The following is a 22,251-nucleotide window of genomic DNA, read 5'->3' as shown; positions in this document are numbered from 1 at the left end:
AAAACATAGCATCTGTGAAGACAAAGGAGAAGAAAACCGGAGAGCAAAACGGGAAGGGGCAGACTGAGAAAGGGAAATATGATCTCACTTTTCACAGGCGCTTTCACGGAAAGACTGAAGGAAAGTTGCATTGGGTTTAACTTCACTTCTCAATAGCACTTCATGAATATGAAATAAATTTAACGACATAATGTCAGATTTCATTCATCATAATGCTAAATCTGTACTGGACAATGGTATTAATAACCAAGGACATTCTATCATCTTTATCTCCTGAAATTAAACACCTGTTCAGCCTGAAGATAACTTTTAATGAGTTATCTATAGGTCTTGGACATCAAACAGTTAACATCCCTGCTGCAACATACAGCAATTTAAAAGCCATGTGTCCACAGAGACCAGTTTAAAAAGCTGTGAAGGAAAAATGCTTAAAATGACCTCTTTTTTTGATACAAAATATGCAATCAACGTCACTCCCTCAAGCTAACTTGCATCAATTTAGGTAGCCTGCATTCAGCAAACCAACATATTTCTCTTAAGTGTTTGTTACGGATAACAAAAAAAAAAAAAAAAAAAAATCCAAGGTGCAGCCATCACAGCTTCGGGCAGGTGATACAACAAAATTTACTTCAAAAGGTTTAACACTGGAAAATGGTTTTTCAGTTATTAAGAGAAATGTCCTAACATCCATTAACCACAATCCTGATATACTTGCACCGGGTACCAGGGATTCATCAGAGCTTTGAAACTGATTGAAGCTTCACGTTCTCTGATCTCCTTGCCCTGCAGCAAAGGCTCTTCTTACTACCATTATGTTGCTGCTGCCAATTCTTTTAATTAAACCTGTCGTCCTTCTGCATAGTGAGACTTTGGACATGAAGTCCCCAGCATCTCTAGCAGCTCCACTGAATTAAGAGGGGTTTAGCTGCTGCCTTGTGAAGCTTACAGACCCTGTATCTCCTCCTTGGCTCAGTGCTTTCGTAACCTTTATGAAATGACTCCCAGTGTAATTTTTTTCAGAGGGTTTGAGATTGGAAATGAATTAAAACATAAAGATGAAGGTGGGAGAATCACTTTAGAGCTGTAGTCTCAATTGCTTCATTTCCCTTCACTGTCAGGAAACAAGGACACTGCAAAAAGACCCAGCTATCAAGTGTCTGCAGTTTGAAAAACTACTCTGTGAGAAAATCAGCACACGGCAATCAACTCAAACATAAAATTTAAGTTCAGAATCTGGATTCATGCAATCTTCGGCAAGTCTTTAGTCCTCTTTAAATATTTAAATAATAAAGGAGCCTCTAAAAATAGCTAGATATGCACAAATGAATTGACAGGAAGCTGCTGTTTCAGAGTCCAAATGTCCTTATTCTCTTCCCATTAAGATCTTTAAGGTCGTTCTACGGCCATCTCTCCTCCCTCTTCACATGCTCTGGCCAGTCACTCACCGTAGGAATCATAAGTCTCCTCACTGAGTCCATGTCCGTAGTCATAGTAATCAGCACCACTGCAGTGAACAAAACAAAACAAATGACAAAATCTTCTGGCTGTGAGTTTCAACAGTATTCAATAAAGTATTATAAAACTTAAAGACAACTAATGAAAGGCAGGACTGAAAATTCAAAGAAATTCCCACCGAGATCACAGAGTTCTAAAGCAGAAGTGTTAACTTTAGGATTATCAAAGACCCCTTGTCTAGCTCCCTAATTTTAATACATAATAAATATGTTTTGACATTTTAACCACAACAATTGGCCACCCAACACACAGTAAGCTCCTAAAAGTGCACGAGGGAATACAAAGACAGTACCTGACCTGGGAAGACTGGGAGTCTGCGGAGAGGGGGGATGTGTGTGGACAATTCTAGCCCAGTGTGCCAAGAGCTAGGGCTGGGCCTGTGCAAGGCACTGTGGGAGTGGGGGAGGAGGTAAACACCTCCTTTCCAATAGATGGCATGTTTACAGAAGGCAAAGACTTTATTTCTTCTTACACCCTCGTCTACCAGAGAATCTGGTGCTGCATGAATTGTGGGTGCTGTACTTTATAATACATTAAAAACAAATGCCCAGATGAAATGTTTTCTTTGACCAGCACTGCTGCATCACCATCCAGAAGCTGCTAGGAAAAGGCGACTCAGCAGCCACGGCCACATGGGACAGGAGAGCAGGGAAATGGGTCTCTGCAATCTAGTCACAAGTCTGGTTACATGAGGCCAAGGATCTTTTCAAAGTACAGGCAAATCCATGTTCCAATATACAACATCCTTGAGAGAGCACGAGGAAAGAGCCATCACTGACAGCAAGAGGGAAGAGTTATCCTGCCATTTTGCAGATGATGCAAAACAGCCTACATATATACAATGTATCTGAACTAGGAATAATTTTTTACAGGAACAGACTTGTGAAAAGTCTAGATTACTAAGCCATAACCATTCTGAGTATCTGGGAAAGAGTTTCCATGTACCCTCTCAGGCTTTCCTCTTTCCCACTCAATTTTGTAGGGAAACCACCATCCTGAATTTGTTATCTTAGACTGTCATGGAAATAAACATCCCCATTCTTCCAATTTCATACAATTAAGAGGTTTCTAATCAAAATGGAAAATGATTCAGCTCAGATGTTTAACACCTCAGGAAGTCACAGTTTGAGGAGCACAGATGCATGCTGTGAATGCCTACTGAACACCAGCCGCTGAGATCCCCCATCACCCCCGGCCTCAGACAGTAAAACTGCCATACCCATTTGACAGATAAGGATACCGCAGACCAGAAGAGCTAAGAAGCCAGGCTAAATTGCATGGAGGACAGTATAGCTGAATCTCTTTGACCACACAGGCCAGACTTGTGGTCACAACCACACGGAGTTTTTCCCCCACGTTTTCTTTCTCAGGAAAAGACACCAGAGACTAATCATCTAAACATTTAATGACTACGGCACAGCATGGCCATTCCTATGAGAAACGTGTAAGCAATGGAGCTAGTTCCTTTTTATCTCAAACATGTGGGCATGAGTTTTTATATCTGCTACTCCTTCTGCCAGAAGGCCCTTCTCTCCTCTCCTCCAGGCTGTTTCCAACTCAAGCCCTTAACCTAAATGCCACTTCCAAAGAGAACCCTGCTGGTATCCCTGAGTGAGGTTGGTTTCCCACGACAGCATGCCCTGGTTCTCATTCGTTTGGCCTGGAGGAGACCCTCACGTTACATATGTTAAATGGGTATAAGGAGAAGGGGCACCTCCATCACTCTAGTGTGTCATGAATGGCTTGGAGCATGCAGTGCTTGCACAGTGTTCTGAGGGTGCAGGTGAAGACAGGTGGAGAAGGAATGGACAGAGGCAATGGCAGCAAGGGTCTTCCAGGCAGAAGAAATAGAATATGCAAAGCAGAGGCAGGAAACAGGTTGGAAAATCTAGGTGTCTACAAGCAGTTCAACCAAATATAGTAAGTATTGATGAAAAACGCCTGGACCGGGCCAGGCGCCGTGGCTCATGCCTGTAATCCCAGCACTTTGGGAGGCTGAGGCAGGCGGATCACGAGGTCAGAAGATCGAGACCATCCTGGCCAACATGGTGAAACCCTGTCTCTACTAAAAAAAAGTATATAAAAATTAGCTGGGCGTGGTGACGTCTGCAGTCCCAGCTACTCGGGATGCTGAGGCAGGGTAACTGCTTGAACCCAGGAGGCGGAGGTTGCAGTGAGCTGAGATCGTGCCACTGCACTCCAGCCTGGCGACAGAGCGAGACTCCATCACAAAAAAAAAAAAGAAAAAAAAAAAAGACAAATGCCTGGACCGGAATATTCCTTAGAATACTTCTTCCACACATAGAACATAGGCCCCACCTTGTTTTCCTGGCTTAATCATATCCTTACAAGTTAATTAAATACGGTGTAACACGGTGGTTATGATTTGAGCTCTCTGTATAAAATAAGCTCTCTGAAATGTGCTGTGTTAAGCTCCGTTGGCTTAACACATTACAGAATAGTCACTACTACAGCTGACCTAATATACCAAGTAGCAATGTGCAATTTTTCCACAGAGGTACATGGAGCCACAGAGTTTTAAAAAATGGTCTTCAAATTGAGGGCTGGCATTCCTAAAAAAATTTAGAAGAAAAAGGAGTGTGAGAGGAATGCAACTATTTTGAGCTACACCACTGCCCTACTGACAACTTCTCACGCACATGAGCTCAGCTAATCTAAAAAAACTCTGTGCTTTTATAGACGAGGCAGCTGAGGCCCAAGCTGAGCCATCTGCCCAGGGTCACTCAACTTGTAAGTGGCAGCACCTACACTCAAAGCTCAGAACACTACCACTGCCATGTGCTGAACACAAATGCTACAGGTGGCTTTTGCTCACCACGGGTTGCCACCTTATGTGATCGGTTCCCACTTTGACCTGGCCTTTTGCTCTTCCAGAATTTCTCTTGTTTGCTCTCCCTGGGGCTTTAATGATCCTTCCTTATGCTCAGAAACAGAAGTCGGGCCCACATGAAACATGCTGCCACATGATCATAGTGATCTGTGACTGCCTTAGTCTCTCTCCGGGTTCCTTTCTGTAGTCCTAATTTTCCCTCACGGAATAATACACAGTTATGGTGAGAAGAAGAGGGACTAACTGAAAAGAGAGCAGATCAATTTTCATATTCAAAAAGATAATAAACCAGCAGAAACTAACAACAAAAGAAAAAACATGGCTTTCCTGCTTAAGATATGATAGCTTTAAATATGAAAATGCTATTACAGTATTAATAGAATATTTCTCTTGTCTTGAGAATTGAAATTGAGACTCAAAGCTTTTGACAAAAATGTCTGTCAGCTGTCAGTCAAGGCCTGGGCCTTTACCCACAGTGCCACCTTGGGAGTGTGGCTTCCATGTGGGAGTCTTCCTGTTCATCTGCCAAATCATGGGCTGGTCTAGACGCTGCTCAGGTCTCCTGGCAGCTCTAACATCTTCCATGGCTCTTTCACAGCATCTAGCCCCACAGTAGTCAACATAATTTCTCATTTTGTTGAAAATAAACTGGCAAATGCTTCTTGGAAACTCAGTGCTAAATTAAATGAACCTCAGTCTTCTTTCCAAGGGTCAGAAGTTACATCATAATGGCTCCTCAGACAAATACAACCTTGACGTTCTTGAGAATTTTCTCTCCGTTGCACAGATAAATGAGTAACCTCACCATAAAACTGAAAGGGATTTCCTTGACTGAGACAGTTCCCAAGTGTTTAACTTGGAACTGTAAATGACAGGTCCTGTGACTAATAAACAGAAGAGTTAACAACTCCTTTCTGACCAAACTAAACCTCCTTTATTAAATGAAGTAAGCAGTAATGAACATGAGCACAGACTGGAAACTGACTGTGAGGTGCTATAACACAGTTCAGCATAATAAAAATGAGGGTAAAGAATGTTTTTTAATGCACAAAAAGATAAAAGGTAGCATGATTAGGTCCAGCAATGGTTTGGTGATGAGACAATCTTAGTTTTGACAAGTGAAAACTTAAAACTGACATTTGCTATCATTTCACCCAGTTTCTGATTACTTATTGTAAGACTGTCATCAAGCTGAGGAGCTGGGAGCAGCTGGGCCCCATTCTCATACCTGTCAGTTCCATCTGAATTGCTTTTACAGCATTTCATTTCTTGTACCTCAAATGTCTATTAACCAAAGACATGTCCTATTTCCCAATGATAAACTAAAACCCCAACATATGGCAAAGGGGAAAAACACTAAAAATCTCTTCATTTATGGATACAACTTTTCATATTGATAACAGGCAAGAAAACACATTAGGCCAAATACTTCTCAACTCCATCAAAGGGATCCAGGGAGGCCCCTCTCTCAACAGATCAAGAGGGGGGGCTTCCCTTCCTGGCACCAGGACCATGTCTCTACCTTCCCTCCATGACCCACCCCATTACAGCAGGTCAAAGGAAGCCGGCGTGCTCAGCATCATTCCTGGATTTCCCAGAGGTTTTCATCAATTCCATCAACTTGAGTCAAGAAATAGCCCCTAACATCAGGAGACAGCATGTCATTCTGTCCCTCTCCTGATAGGTGTCAAGGAACAAATCATAGCACTGAGACCAAGTTCATGTCTACTTAGGCCTTCTACCCTACATATACAGAGGTCAACAGAAGACCACAAACCCTGAGCAAGGACTCAAGTGGGATGAAGTCTACCTTCCCCAGGTCATCACACCTCTATGAGTGGGGTTAAGAAGAAGTGGGGTTAAGAAGAAACTCCTGACATTTGTCTTTCCCCTACTCCTGCAACCTCTTTGAGCCTCTCCACCAATTTCTACTTTAAATTCACTGGAACTATCTCATTAGGCCTTTTGCTTGTATTTATGTCAGCTCAGGAAGCTCTAAATCACTACGTTGCTCTTTGTCTTTAGCACACCTAAAATTCTGCATATCCCCATCTGTCCTCTTCTCCTACCCATGCCTGCAATTCTGTCACTGCACCCTCTGGAATTCATGCTCCACCACTAGCAAAAATCCCTTACATAGTCTGAATCTCTTCTTTGAAAGTTTCTTGCTCAATGAAAACTTGATTTACCTCTAATGACAATTCTTCCCCAGCAACCCTCTCCACTTTTTTCTTTAACTCCCACAGCCAAGATATCACTGGGTGATGTGGTTTGGATGTTTGTCCTCCTGCAAATCTCATGTGGAAATGTAATCCCCAGTGTTGGAGGTGGGGCTTGGTGGGAGGTGACTGGATCATGGGGGCAGATCCCTCATGAATGGTTTAGCACCATTCCCTTGGTGATGTGAGTTCTTGCTCAGTTCACAAGATGTGGTTGTTTAAAAGCCTGTGGCACCACCCTGTTCTTTCTCTGCTCCCACTCTCACTTGGCCTTCTGCCATGAGTAACAGCTCCCTGAGGCCCCATACAGCCTGAAGAACTGTGAGCCAATTAAACCTCTTTTCATTACAAATTACCCAGCCTCAGGTACTTCTTTACAGCAATGCAAAAATGGCTTGAATACAATGGGCCTAGAGGAAAGGAGAGTATTTTTCTTTTTGTGGCTAACTTCTCCCTCCCCTAAGGTACAGACACCTCTGCCTCTTCCAGACCATCATGCTTCACTCTTCTGAACAAACACCCAGCTTTCTCCCAACACCATCACTGTCCTGAGTCCTGGGGATTTCGGCATATGGGAAGATGATCCTTCAAACACACAGGCCTCTCAATTTTCTGGCTCCTCTTGTCCACTGACCCGGCCTCCTTTAGCCAACCCCTCCATGTCACACTCTAGGATCTTGCCATTAGCAGTAACTTCAGTCTTCAACTTCACATATCCCACTCTCTATGATTTCCTCTCTTTTAGTTTCTAGGATTATACCAGTTAGCCTTTCAACTTCATCGCAATCATCACCATTATTCCTCTTAAACTTTTCATCCCTTACCAAGGTAACCATTGAACTTCAAGTTGCTAAATTCAATTGTCAATGCTCATCCACATGTTATGTGACTGATCAGTAACTACCTGATATAGCTGATTACTACACCTCTTCCTTGATATACTTCCTTCACTTTGCTCCCATGATGTTATACTTCCTGGTTTCCTTCCTACCTCACTAGCTGCTTTTTTTTTTTTTTTTTTTTTTTTTTTTTTTTTTTTTTTTTTTTTTTTTTTTTTTGAGATGGAGTCTCACTCTCTCGCTCTGTTTCCAGGCTGGAGTGCAGTGGCGCACTCTTGGCTCACTAAAACCTCCGCCTCCCAGGTTCAAGCAATTCTCCTGCCTCAGCCGTCCGAGTAGCTGGGAGTAGCTGGGACTACAGGCGCATGCCACCATGCCCAGCTAATTTTTGTATTTTTAGCAGAGGCAGGGTTTCACCATGTTGGCCAGGATGGTCTCAATCTCCTGACCTCGTGATGTGCCTGCCTGGGCCTCCCAAAGTGCTGGGATTACAGGCGTGAGCCACGGCGCCCAGCTGGCCATCTACTAACTTCTAAATTCCCAACTCTATAACTGGTTTGGACTTTATGAACGCTATGTCTTCCTATCCATCTAAGATTTAGTCACTTATTTTATAATCATTTTCTATTCTGTGAGCTGTTTATTCAAGGTGTTAGTTTTCCAGTTTGTTGAGTATAATGTTTCTTAAATGCTTTATAAATTTTAGATATGTGTTAGTTTTTGCTTTTGAGGCTCTCAGTTTGCTTGTGTATAAAAGCTACCCCTTATTTAAAATAGGCTTCTTCTGGTGGCTATGGAGAAGGACACAATATACTATTGGGTGGGATATGCGAGTAATGTATGCTTTGTCTCTGGGGGCTCCTGGGTCCTCCAGAGGGTGGGACTACCTGAGGTTTGGCCTCGCATTGCTACAGCTTTACTCTGGGATCCAACACCATTACCCTGCACTCAGAACCACTGAGTTGGAGGCAGAGCAGACCAGCCTTGCTGTTTCAGAGACAGTTCTTCAATCAGTTATGAGAACACCTTGAGCCTCTTTCTATCCTTTATAGCCACTGATGTGGGGGTTAAATCTTCCCTAAGCCACTCTATCATTGTAGCACCCTTCTCTTGAATGGGGTTTTGTCTGATTTTGTTTTTTTCAGAGGTTTGGTTGCATCTACTTCCTCTTTCTCAGGAATCTTTCAAAACTTGTTTCTGTCACTTCATGGGATTTTAAAAAGGAGGAGTGGGTGGACCAGGTATAGGCCCTTAGTCCATCTTCTTGATTCAATTTACTGTTTCTTAAAAGTCCTTTTCAGTTTACAATGCACTTAGATAATCTTTTAATTCTCAAAATATATTATTTGAGGTAGACATATTATTTAATTTTACAGGTAAGAAAACTGAGACAAGACAGGAATGACACCTCATTCGCATTTGTTCTGGACACTACTGACATCTAGCATGTAGCAGCATTCCAACAGATACATGAATGGCTCATACAAACACTGGGACTGAAAACTTTGTCCATGTCTCAATGACTCGCCTGTAATAATAATGTTTTGTTGCCATGTCTGTGACAATTTAGGGGGGTGGGGGAAGGGGTAGTAAATTCCTTCGGAAGTCACATTACTAAGTTCTGTACTATTTAAATTTAATGCAAAAATTTTTCTTGATTATTTTGCCCCATTCCTTTAAGGAAAATCTTACCTGCAATCATTATGATAAAATTTAAGACTTCAGCTAACACCTACTAACTGCTTATTATGTGATAGGAAAAATGGAAAGAGTCATGCATAATCCAGATAATTGCTCTAGACTGACCTAGTTTCGTATTTCCTTTTTATTTAGAAGGAGCCTTCAATTGTTATACTAACCGTTAGGAATTTTTATAAATAAAGCAAAATAAATGAAACATAATATTTAAAATAAAATTTGGGACTACTCTTGTTTTCACATTATCATACATAACTGAAGATTTGAAATTCCTTTAAGGTAAATGACTAAAAAATTTCCAATCTGCTTTCAATAAGAGCCTTACTCATCTAATAGTTCTTTTATAACATTTAACAATATTTCCCCAGGAGGGTATTGAATAATATGTTCCAGAATTAGGTTATACAAGTTGGGTGAAAAAACAGTTACAGCCAAAGTCCAGTCACCTGACCACAACTTTGCTGAATTTTGGCTTTTCCTTGGTCCTTGTTCACTAGTGCTCCTACTAGGGCAATGCCACTGCTACGACTACTGTCATATAATCTGGGAAAACAGATGGCAGTAACTTCATTCTTGTCTTGTTTTGTTAAATGTGTTCAGAGGAAATACATTACTGTTAGCCTGTCCCTCTTCCCCTGAGAATTCCGAGGCTACATGGGGCCAGTTCTGATGAGTAAGGCAGAAGCTTAGCCTCTCTTTGTGGGTGTCCCTGGCATGCACAGACTGCTGTCCATGTGACCGCAGGCAATGATGACATTTCTGCCCTCAAGGGGCTTACTGTGTGAGGAAGATTCAGCTGATGGGAAGGCTGCATGAGGTGTCAAACGTTTCAGACAGCTTGCTTTATTCTTCTCTTGCTGCTGGATCCATCATGAGCCCACCTCTCCCACAGCATTACTGCATCTTACTTTTCAAAATAGCCTAGGGTAGTGGTTTCTAAAGTGTGACCCACGAACTCTTTCAGGGTTTCATCAAGTCAAAATGTTTTCAGAATAACATTAAGATGTTATTTGTCTTTTTCATCATCCTGACCTTTTATGTGGTGGGTAAAATTGTTAGTGGTTGACCAAAAGTCAAGGCAGTGGCACCAAGATGCATGAGAATTCTTTTTCTTTTCTTTAAGGCATTTTCACTTAAGAATGTCCCTGATGAAGTAAACGTTTACTAATTTTATTAAATCTCAACTATTAAAGACACTCTTAACTTCTGTATGATGACAGGAAAAGTGCTCTTGAAAGCAATTCCGGGGCACACTGAAGTACAAGGGTGATCTCAAGGAAAAGCACCTGGGGCCATTCCTTACGTTGTGAGGCCAACTAGCTGCCTTTTCCATAAACATCATTGTTACCTGAAATAACTCACAGCAATGAACTAGGCTTACTCAGACTTGGGTATCTGGTTCACGTTTTCTCAAAAATGAATAAAGTGAGCCTGTCACTTTAAGTAAAACAACTGACAGTATTTATTACCAATGACAGAATCTGAGCTTTCCAGTAAAAACTGCAATTTTGGAAAACCAGTATTTGCTACTGTAAACTGATGGCCAAGTCAACACTTGTCTCTGTTGAGATCAGTGGTGATGTGACTTTTTTGATATTGCATAATGGCATGTATAACAGCACTGTGAAGATACGCATAACTCAGCGAAGTGACATTTTTCAAATGATGCATGCACGATGCCAAAAAACCCATCAAGTATACGGCAGACCAAGGTATTTTAATGTAACAGAGTATGAAAAGGTTATTGGTATGGTTTTAGAGTCTACATTACAACTAATCTTTAAGAAACTACTACCTGCTGGGCCGGGTGCAGTGGCTCATGCCTGTAATCCCAGCACTTTGGGAGACCGAGGCAGGTGGATCACCTGAGGTTGGGAGTTGGAGACCAGCCTGGCTAATGTGGTGAAGCCCCATCTCTACTAAAAATACAGAATTAGCCAGGCATGGTGGCGCATGCCTGTAATCCCAGCTACTCGGGAGGCTGAGGCAGGAGAATCGCTTGAACCCGGGAGACAGAGGTTGCGGCGAGCCAAGATCGCGCCACCGCACTCCAGGCTGGGCAATGAGCGAGACTCCGTCTCAAAAACAAACAAACAAACAAACACACACTACTACCTGCCAGGTTTTGATGTAGTATTAAAGAAGAACATCGACTATTATTTGAAAAGGCTACTTTCCCCTTTCCAGCTACATAGCTGTTGTTCCAACTACTTCAATCAAAACAACATATCACATCAGAAGGAATGCAAAAGCATAAATGAGAATCCACAATTTTTACCATTTTTTAAGAAAATAGAGATTTTTCGTAAAAATAGATTATATTTACAAGCAATGGGTTGATTGTTACATTTAATGATTAAGTTTTTAAATGTTTCTGTTTTAATTTCTAATATGATAAATATTAATATACATAAACCACATACACTAAAGCATGTTGTGGCTCTCAGTAATTTTTTTCCCCACACCACACCAATCTACTTCACTAGTTTTTAAGAGTATGAAATATACAGGGATTATGAGATCAAAAACTTTCAGAACCACTGGCCTAGGACACATGGCTTCAGTAAATTTTAGGAGGCCGACAGAGTGAGCATTACGCTTGCCTGAAGAATTATTCTTTTATCTGGAAAACTGTCTCCTTGTCCAGCAGTGATGAGGGAGGAAGTATTCACTAACTAGTTAGCCAGAGGACAAAGCCCGATGTCACAATTGCTTAGTCTCAGATCTCACATAACACCATGACTACAAAGCTCGGTCTTCTGGGGCAGACAGCAAAAAGTCAGAGAAACTAGGATGTCAAATAAGCAATGCAAATATACAGATTACCCTCAAATCCTTACAAACAGTTTTAACATGGGAATAGCTTCAGTTCCCTAACTGGCATGTTTTATCTACTAGTGCCAAGAATATAAGAAAAGAGAAACAAACAAGTTTCAAATAAATAATTTTCTTTAGGAATTAAAAATCACATTCATTTGACAATAATTGGAATATTTAAATAATTTTCCATTGAAAATGCCAAATCAAATTTATAGTTTAATCAGAGAATCCCCCTCTAAGAGAAAGATTCAGCAATCCTATCAGCTCACAAAAACTGAAGGTCTGGCTTTCTAAATTATAGAGCTTTCAGAGTTGATATTGTGAACCTGACTGTTGGACATTTCACTGCTCAGCAGAACATCCATCACAGTGCTGACAGGGGAGGGAAAACAAGGGCAAACTTAAAAAGTAATTTCACCATGTTTCTCAAGCTATAAAATGTGATTTGGGAAAAACAGTGAGAAGTAGGACTTAAAATAATTTGAGGAATCATTCCTGCTCCCCATTTAATTAAGAGTTAACGAAAATCCCAGTTTACAACAGAATCCTATTTTAAGAAATGGGTTGATATCAAGTGTATACACATGTAACTGAGTCAGCAACTGACAGGGGTTGAGGGGAGGGAGGAATGACTGGGTAGAGCACAGAGGATGTTCGGGGCAGTGAAAGTACTCTGTGTGATACTCTAATGGTGGACACGTGACATTATACATTTGTGCAAACCTAGAGAATCTACAACACCAAGAGTGAACTCTAATGTCAACTAACGACTTTGAATGATGATCATGTGTCAATGTAGGTTCACTGATTGTAACAAACATACCACTCTGGCGGCAGACGTGGATAATGGGGAGGCTGTGCATGTGTAGAGGCAGGGTGTCTATGGGAAATCTGTGCCTTCCTCTCAATTGTGCTGTGAATCTAGGACTGTGGCAAAAATAAAATGTTTAAAGAAGTCATGGCCGGGCGCGGTGGCTCATGCTTGTAATCCCAGCCCTTTGGGAGGCCGAGGCGGGCGGATCACGAGGTCAGGAGATCGAGACCACGGTGAAACCCCGTCTCTACTAAAAATACAAAAAAATTAGCCGGGCGTGGTGGCGGGCGCCTGTAGTCCCAGCTACTTGGAGAGGCTGAGGCAGGAGAATGGCATGAACCCGGGAGGCGGAGCTTGCAGTGAGCCGAGATTGCGCCACTGCACTCCAGCCTGGGCGACAGAGCCAGACTCCGCCTCAAAAAAAAAAAAAAAAAAAAAAAAAAAAGAAGTCATAACTGAAAATTTATCTCCCAGGGACAAAACAGAATTTTAAAATGACAGCTGACAAAACAGATCCTTTCCTCTTATAAATTAGTAATTAAAAAAATGAAACTGGTTTTATTTAAATACTTAACAGTCCCTATGTTTCATAAGACAGAGACTATTAAAATCTGAACCTTATTGTGCCATTAACATGAGCTTATATTTCTATAAATTCTACAAGGAAAGCAGACTCACCTGATTTATTAAGTCTTGCCATTGCTCTAGAAGAAAGTTATCCATTTTACCCTTGCATTTATATGCAAACTGGGGTGCACAGCAGTGAAGCCTTGTTGTTAAGTATCTCTATATCACCCAGTGGGAGGTCACGGCATGAACACCGCACTGTGCAGGAGAGAGAGCTCCTGCTCTAGTGAGACCAGGCTGAGTCCTGGCTCTGCCACTTACCAACTTCAGCAGTGGCCATGCACAAAATCAAATAATATGAGACAATCATATCATGCATGCATTCATTCATTCATGCATGGATTCAAGTTATTTAAAACATATTTAATAAATAACACAAATTCACTACTTTCATGGAGCTGTCCTTAATGGGAAAGACAGACAATAAACTATATATATGTATAAATAATATGTCGCATGATCAGATGTGCTACTGAGAGTAAGAAGAGCAGCTAAGAGATTGGAAGAACTGAACTAAAATTGTTATTTTATAGTTTAGTCAGAGAACTCTCTCTAATAAGGTATCATCTGAGCTGAGATTTGAAGGAATTGGAGGAGATACGCAGATATTATCTGGGGCACAGTACTGTGGGCAGAGGGACCATCAAAAATGTCAAAGTCCTTCAGGGGACACATTCTTGGTACGGCTGAAGGCTAGAAAGGAAGGCAGTGCACTTGGAGCAGAGAGGACAAGGGAGAGGGCCACAGAATCAGTAAGAAGGCAGGTGGACCATGCAGGGTCATGCAGGCCACTGAGAGGCTTTCGTTTCTTATGTGTGTGTTTTTAAAATGCTGGTTGAGTGAAATGGGAAATTTTTCTTGGTTCCAAGAAAAAAACAAGAATTGTCATTTACAGAGAAAGGGAAGAGGATAGCAGCAACAGCTTTCAGGGCAGGGAGAGTTCAGGAGTTTGATTTGGGACATGTTAGGTTTGAGAGACCCTCCTCTGGAGAGGAGGCTGCTGGAAAGAGAATCTAGGGGTCAGGAGACAGGTCTCACCTGCAGACATTAACAGGAGACAGGTCTCACCTGCAGACATAAATCTGGGAGTCATCATCATTGCTCTTGGTCATTAAAACCATGAGACAGTGAGACCACTGAGAAGAGAGCAAATGGAGAAGACAGCAAATGGAGAAGAGGTCAAAGGAGTGAGCCCCTTGACTCCAGAATGCAGAGGGCAAGAAGAGGAGGGTCTAGCAAGAGATGGAGAACACCTAGCCAGAGAGAGAGGAGCCCAGAGGCTCCGAGATGGTGAGGGCCTAAGGCTCTTCAGAAGGAAGGACGGATCCCTCATCAAGTGCGGCAAAGGTGCTCAGAGGAGGTCACTGAGGACCTGAACAGAGTTGTTTCAGTCGCAGGGTGGGGACCAAAAGATCAAGTTCAAGAGAAAGTGGAAGAAGATCAAGTGAAGACAGTGAGTTGAGACAACTCTTGCACACTTTGGCTTTGGGTTTTGTAGAGGAAGTGTGTGTGCATGTGTATACATAAACAGTCAAGCACCGGATAATGATGTTTCAGTCAATGCCAGACCACATATACCAGGGCAGTCCCTTCAACTTATAATGGAGCGAAATATTTCTATCGCTGTAGCCGTGGTAGCATCATAGCGCAATGCATTACTTGTGTTGATGACACTGGTGTAAATAAATCTATTGTGCTGCCGGTCATATAAATGTATAGTACATACAATTATGTACGGTACATCATACTAGAAAATAAAATTAAAGGACTATGCCAGTGGTTGTGTATTTACCATATTATACTTTTTATCATTACTTTAGAGTATATTCCTTCTACTTATTAAAAAGAAAAAATTATTACTTCTGGTTACCTCCTGAAGGACCTGCTCGAAGCTGTTTCAGCTCTGTCTACTTGATCTGTAAAACAGCTTCGGGCAGGTCCTTCAGGAGGTAACCAGAAGAAGGTACTCTTATCCTAGGAGATGACAGCTTCATGCATGTTACTGTCCCTAACGATCTTCCAGAGGCACAAGATGTGGAGGGGAAGGCAAGGATGCAGATGATCCTGACATTGTGTAGTGTGTGTCTGTCTTAGTTTTTAATAGAAACGTTTAAAAAGTTAAAATTAGTTTAAAAACAGAAAAAGCTTATGAAATAAGGATACATTTTTGTATAGTTATACAATATGTTTGTGTTTTAAGTGTTATTATGAGTCAAAAAGTTAAAAAATTAAAGTTTATAAAGTAAAAAAGTTATAGCATGCCATTAATTTATTATTGAAGAAAAATACTTTTTTTTTTTTTTTTTTTGAGATGGAGTCTTGCTCTGGCTGGAGTGCAGTGTCGCGATCTCGGCTCACCACAACCTCCACCTCCCCAGTTCAAGCAATTCCCCGGCCTCAGCCTGAGTAGCTGGGATTACAGGTGCACGACATCACACCCGGCTAATTTTTTTGTATTTTTAGTAGAGATAGGGTTTCACCATGTTGGCCAGACTGGTCTCGAACTCCTGACTTCAGGCAATCCGCCCGCCTCGGCCTCCCAAAGTGCTGGGGTTACAGGCATAAAGCACTGCGCCCAGCCGAAAAACACTTTTTAATACATGCAGTGTAGCCTATGCATACAATGTCTATGAAGTCTACAATAGTGCATAGTAACGTCCCAGGCCTTCACAGTCACTCACCACCCACTCACTGACTCACCCACAGTAACTTCCAGTCCTTCAAGCGCCATTCATGGTAAGTGCCTTATACAGGTGTACCATCTTTTTTTATACCATATTTTTACTGTATCTTTTCTATGTTTAGATAGGTTTAGATACACAGATACTGACCACCATTACCATTGCCCAGAGTATTCAGTGCAATGACATGCTGGTCCAGGTCTGTAGCCTAGAAGCATGAGGCTGTATCATCTAGCCTAGGTGTGCGTTAGGCTATCCCATCTAGGTTTGAGTAAGTCACTCTATGATGTTCCTCCAATGATAAAATTACCTAAGGATGCATTTCTCAGAATGTATCCCAATTGTTAAGCAACACCTCTGTATACATACATACATACATACATACATACATTAAACTTTATAATTCACTGCGGGTAGATATTACCCCATTTCACAAAACAGAAAAAAAAAGGAGGTTTGGTAAATTAAGAAATTTATTTAAAATCACACAGCTGGTAAGTGGTGAAGACAGGATTAGAACAAAGGTCTGTGTAAATACAACAATGCTCTTCTTAATTTCTCTGAGACCAAGGTTTTATGTTATCAAAATTAGCAACATTAAGACTACCCAGATACTCCCCAGGGAGTCAGTCTGCTGAAACTCAGACCACCACAGGAATTCCAGACCCAAGGGCTCCTTCCTCAGGAAAGCACAGGCACTGATGCTCCATCAAGCTCAGGTGGGACTCCATAGGCAATTACTTGTCTCAGGTTCTCTTCCAGGAGGTTTTCTAGCCTTGGTACCAGACATTCCTTACTCCCTCCCCGCCCCCAATCATGTCGCTGTAAATGCTAGTGGCTTGTCTTTCATCTCTTCACTCCCACCATAAACCATCTCCTAAGAGGCTCCAGCAGCAGAATGTTTCCCCTCCGGAGGTGTTTCTGCCGATTGTCGCGGCTTTTTCCATAATCTTCCAGAAGTTACTATATGGGTGGAGTCTGCTGCCATGAAACAGTCAGAAGCCTGACAGGGGTTACTGAGTTTACTGGGGTTAGAGCATTTGCTCTCCTATCAGGTGAAGTATTCAAGCTCAGACATAGAACATGGGTTCTAACAGTCCTACAGTATTCTAGATGTCCCAATCAATAACTTCAGTATTTCTTTGCACCTCAATCCAATAACTCTCCATCTCACATTCTAGGTATTTCACTGGCTGCTATAGGATCAACTACGATTGTATGTGAAAGCATTTTATGAACAAAGTCCATTATTGTTATGGAGACCTAGCATGCAGTAATGATTAAGAGCCCACAGTTTGGATGAAAGGCTCGCTGAGTTTTGAATCCTCTTCTTCCACTTAGAAGCAGAGTAAGCTTGGGCAGGCAGTTATCTTTCAAGTTCCAGTTTCCAGAAGTGCTTCAGACATAAAAGTGCTCAATAAAGACATTGACAGAATGAATGAACGAATGAATGAATGAAGGAATCTGGCTTATACTTTCTGCTCAATAAGTGTCTGCTGCAGCTGTCTTACAGCCAGGCTGATAATGAACGAGTGATAATTAAATGAGTTCACTTACACAAAACACTAGTCACTGGCCTGCCATTTAGTCGGTACAAAATAAATGGTGACTGTTATCCTTAACCCTATTGTAATTAAGTTTGCAAAACCTCAGATATAATAATCACTTTGTCAAATAAAAGGATTTCAAATGCTAACACAGGTTTGCCAGAGAATTGGAGACACAAACTTTTGTCTTTTACAGCTGGTCCCTTCCCTTTTCTACTGTGAAATACTTCTAAACTTTATCTCCACTACAAAGTGCAGGAACTTACTGGTACTTGGCTGAATCAAAGGGAAGAAATCGACCTTCAGAGGTCATGTGGCCCATCTACTGGCCTTCAGGCTAAACTGTCTTAATCATCTGAGAGAAATGATTATCTCTCCACTTTCAAAGACTTCTAGGGATGAAACCTGAATAACCTGTCACAGTAATACCCTCAAACAGGTCTGCCAGAAAGTTCTTGCTTTGTGTTTAACCTTAATCTCTCATGAGACACTCAGAATCCTTTTTCTCTTATTTTATTCTCCACAAAGCTTGAGTACCACCTTCTGTGTAAGAAGACTCAGGAAGACAGATTACTCAGAGGAAGCAATAAGGAAGCATGTGCCCTGGAAGTTTCTGGCAAGACTGATTTAGAGACGGCCCTATTGCAACTACTACTATCTGATGCTAGATGATGGGCATGTGGAGACAATGAGTTCACAGTCACATGAGACATAAAGACATGCAAGGAAAATTTAATATCACACTAATAATAGATATCACTTATCAAATACCTATTATAAGCCATGTATTCTACACAATTTATCTTTCATCTTCAAAATAAAGTTGCAATAAAGCTGTTATGTCTATTTCATAAATTTAGGCTTAAAAACGACACTTTTCTGCCGTTTAAGAAAACAAGCTCTCACCACTTCTACTGTGTTTTGTGAAATAATCTTAGTACAAAATTAGGAGGTTCAGAGACCATCTTTTTCATTCGACATCTATTCAGCAGATATTTACAGAGCACCCACTATATGCTGGGCCTTGGAATGCAGCAGCAAACAAGATTTGGTCTTTGTGATAAATCATGTTGAGTCTAGTGTACAAGTGAGACAAGTGTCAACCAGGGAATGGAACACGATGATACCGAGAAACCCAGAGTTCTGTAGGAACTCAGAGGTGGGACACCTGAACCAGTTTTGGGGGACATGAGAAGATTCCTGAAAAAAGAAATGCTTCAATTGACAACTAACAGAAAAGCTAGACAAAGATGAAGAAAAAAATCATTCTAAGCAGAACAACAGCATTCATTCTGGCTTAGTAATAAGAAAGCAGCTAATCACAGGCATAAAGTTTAGACATTGTCTAAGTCACATGGCTAGAATGCACGGAATCAGGATAGAAGTCTAGTTACTCCGAATGCCAAGTGTAGATTTTTTTCAACACCACCTGCTTTTCACTACCATCTAATTTAACTGTCAATCACTACATTCTCAGAATAATAAGAGATATGTTTGGGTACTCTTAAAAAAAGCCATGTAATTCAGAATCAAAAGGAGATGGCTAGAGGTAAGATAACTGATAATCAACATCTAAGAGAAAAAGCCACAGAAATTTCTGGGGTGCTGGAAACGTTCTCCTCATGGTTATGTGGGTGTATACATATGTTAACTTTCACTGAACTATTTTTTTCAGTTAAATAAAAATTTATGCTCTTTGCTGTATGTACATTATATCTCAGTAAAAGGAAAAAATCTAAAAGAAAAATCCCTAATTTGTATGTTAAAAGGTAATAACCAATAGGCATTTGTTGCTGCCTGTTTAACATGCATCTTCACCTTCTTTCTTACCAACAGATCCCTTATAAGGCTGGGGATTGGGTGCTAGTGATAATGTATCAATCCTTTTGCAGATGAAGTAGCCAATGAGACAGAAGCAAAATTTATGGAGTGAAGCTTCCAGGACATTTCCTAACAGAAGGCCAACTCACCTAGGAGGCATGGCTTTCCACTCTTCCCACTTCTTCCTGCCTGAACCTCAGCTTGGCAGCTGGAAGTATAATAGCCACTGTGAATGAGAAAAGCCTTGGGATAGAAGCCAGGGTGAAGGAGTGCGGAAGAGAAGGGCAGAAGCAGCCTGGATTCTTAGTAACTATAGAAAGCTGTCACATGAGCTTGGAGCTGATTACATCCTTGCATGAGAGAAAAATAAAACATCTAATTTGATTGAATTTATGATTAATTCAGAGTTTAACCCATCCCTAAAAGACAGGGCAATGCATTCGGAAATAAGGCGTGTTGAGTATCCCTGTATTTTTCTGATATAGAGATAGCTAACCTTATTTTCTTATTTTAACAGAAAACGGCAATGTCCTGCTACTCCTTCCTACTACAAAGTTGCTTGAAAGGTTGCAGATGGTTCTACATAATTGAAAAAAAATTATGAATTTTTATTAGATTCCAAGAAAAAGGAGACAAGGAGAATAATGCTTTCCTTATGAGAACAGCCTCAGTTCCCACTGTGCCTCTTTACTCCTCCAACACACCCAAGTCCACCGTGCCAGGAAGCCTCAGCAATGGCCGGGCGTGCAGCTCACAGAGGACACGCTGATGTACACGTGTGAGGTCTGTGCAATGCCATATTTACTTTTATAGGCTCAGGTTTTCATTTTTAAGCAGGTTTCTCCATCTTACTGTAATCATTTTAGAAGCTGGCATAGAAGAGTCAAAAACCAGGCTTTGAAGCCAAACGAATATCAGAAATTAGGCTTTAGGATTTATTCTCCGTCAGCTTAAAGTTAATTCAATTTCTCATCTGTAAAAGTTTAGAAAAAAACTTTCATAGGACTGTTGTAAAGTTTAAATGAAATGTGTTATACACATATATGAAGGACAGCTGTTAATGATATTAAAGCAGAAGTCCTTTTTAAATGAGTCCTTATTTTTGTTGTCATACAATCTATTCAGCAAACATTCATTCTTGCCTAAAAAGTAAGGAACTGGAACCGGAGCTGAGTGCGGGCAGTGGACACGGTTCCGCCAAGAGCCAAAGATGGCAGTGAACATATACTCAACGTCAGTGACCAGTGATAACCTAAGTCAACATGACGTGCTGGCCTGGATCAATTAGTCTCTGCAGTTGAACGTGACAAAGATCGAACAGTTGTGCTCAGGGGCTGCCTAGTGTCAGTTTATAGACATGCTGTTCCCTGGCTCCATCGCCTTGAAGAAAGTGAAATTCTAAGCTAAGCCTAGAACACGGGTGCATCCAGAACTTGAAAATACTACAAGCAGGTTTTAAGAGGATGGGTGTTGACAAAATAATTCCTGTGGACAAATTAGTAAAAGGAAAGTTTCAGGAAAATTTTGAATTCATTCAGCGGTTCAAGAAGTTTTTGGATGCAAACTATGATGGAAAAGACTGACCCTGTGGCTGTCAGACAAGGTCAAGAAACTGCAGTGGCTCCCTCTCTCGTTGCTCCAGTTCTGAATAAACCCAAGAAACCTCTCAGTTCTAGCAGTGCAGCTCCCCAGAGGCCCATCTCAACACAGAGAACCGCTGTGGCTTCTAAGGCTGGCCCTGGCGTGGTGTGAAAGAACCCTGGTGTGCGCAATGGGGACAACGAGGCAGCTGAGTTAATGCAGCAGTCAATGTATTGAAACTTACTGTTGAAGACTTGGAGAGAGGGATTTCTACTTCGGAAAGCTATGGACCATTGAACTGATTTGCCAGGAGAAAGGGGAAAAACGACCCTGTATTGCAGAGGATTGTAGACATTCTGTATGCCACAGATGAAGGCTTTGTGACATCTGATGAAGGAGGCCCACAGGAGGAGCAAGAAGAGTATTAACAGCCTGGACCAGCAGAACAACATCTGAATTCTTCACTGCAAATCATGTGCTTAACTGTAAAATACTCCATTTTATTATCCTTGGAGGACTCACCGGTTTCTTTTCATAAGCAAAAAGTGCCTCTTGTTAAACTGCACTTTGCAGACGTTTCACTCCTTTTCCAATAAGTTTGAGTCAGGAGCTTTTACCTTGTAGCAGAGCAGTATTACCATCTAGCTGGTTCACCTGGGAAACAAAGAGGCTGACGGTGGGGCTCACCGTGCGGATGTGGGTCACACTGAGTGCTGGAGACGGTGTTATGTAATATGCTGAGGTGGCGACCTCAGTGGAGAAATGTAAAGACTGAATTGAATTTTAAGCTAATGTGAAATCAGAGAATGCTGTAATAAATAAATGCCTTAAGAGTATTTAAAATGTGCTTCCATATTTCCAAATATAAAATGTAACATGACAGGAGATACTGTGTTTGACATTGTGTTTGGGAAGGAAGGGCCACCAGACCTTGGAACCTTTGGAACCTGCTGTTACAGGTCTTACGGGGCTGCTTGAAGCCTCACAGGCCTAGGCTTTGGTCTAAAAGGAATGTTTACAAAGTTGCCCTGTAAAACCATTTGGTGTCATTGGCCAATTGCATCCGTGCTAAAAAGCAAGTGGCATCGTTGCCTGTATAACAGAGGATGTGTTTCAGCCCTGAGATGTTCGAGTTGAAGAGCTTGGTTTTCGTTAAGCATTTCTATTTTTCCAGTTATCCCCAAAATTTCTATCTATTATGTTTTTGGGGAAGTGAGGTGTACCCAGATTTTTAATCT

At 41.4% G+C, this 22,251-nt stretch overlaps 1 protein-coding gene and 1 pseudogene across 6 annotated transcripts in view; one reads left to right on the top strand and one right to left on the bottom strand.

Moving 5' to 3' along the window:
- The window catches only part of KHDRBS3 (KH RNA binding domain containing, signal transduction associated 3), a 197,800-nt gene that overhangs the window by 9,945 nt on the left and 165,604 nt on the right, over positions 1-22,251 (bottom strand). For all 6 annotated transcript variants that reach the window (XR_009215021.1, XR_009215022.1, XR_009215019.1 and 3 more), the window contains one exon: positions 1,446-1,504. Coding sequence is in view for 3 of the 6 variants with exons in the window: in XM_032760488.2 (XP_032616379.1) it covers positions 1,446-1,504 (59 nt within the window). In the remaining 3 variants the exon portion in view is untranslated. The remainder of the gene's footprint in view (positions 1-1,445; positions 1,505-22,251) is intronic.
- LOC116813611 (microtubule-associated protein RP/EB family member 1-like) lies at positions 20,614-21,854 on the top strand (annotated as a pseudogene).

The sequence above is a fragment of the Hylobates moloch genome, unplaced genomic scaffold (genome assembly GCF_009828535.3).
Source record: "Hylobates moloch isolate HMO894 unplaced genomic scaffold, HMol_V3 SCAFFOLD_9, whole genome shotgun sequence".
Classification (NCBI taxonomy): Eukaryota; Metazoa; Chordata; class Mammalia; order Primates; family Hylobatidae; genus Hylobates; species Hylobates moloch.
This window is presented reverse-complemented; position numbering and strand designations above follow the sequence as displayed.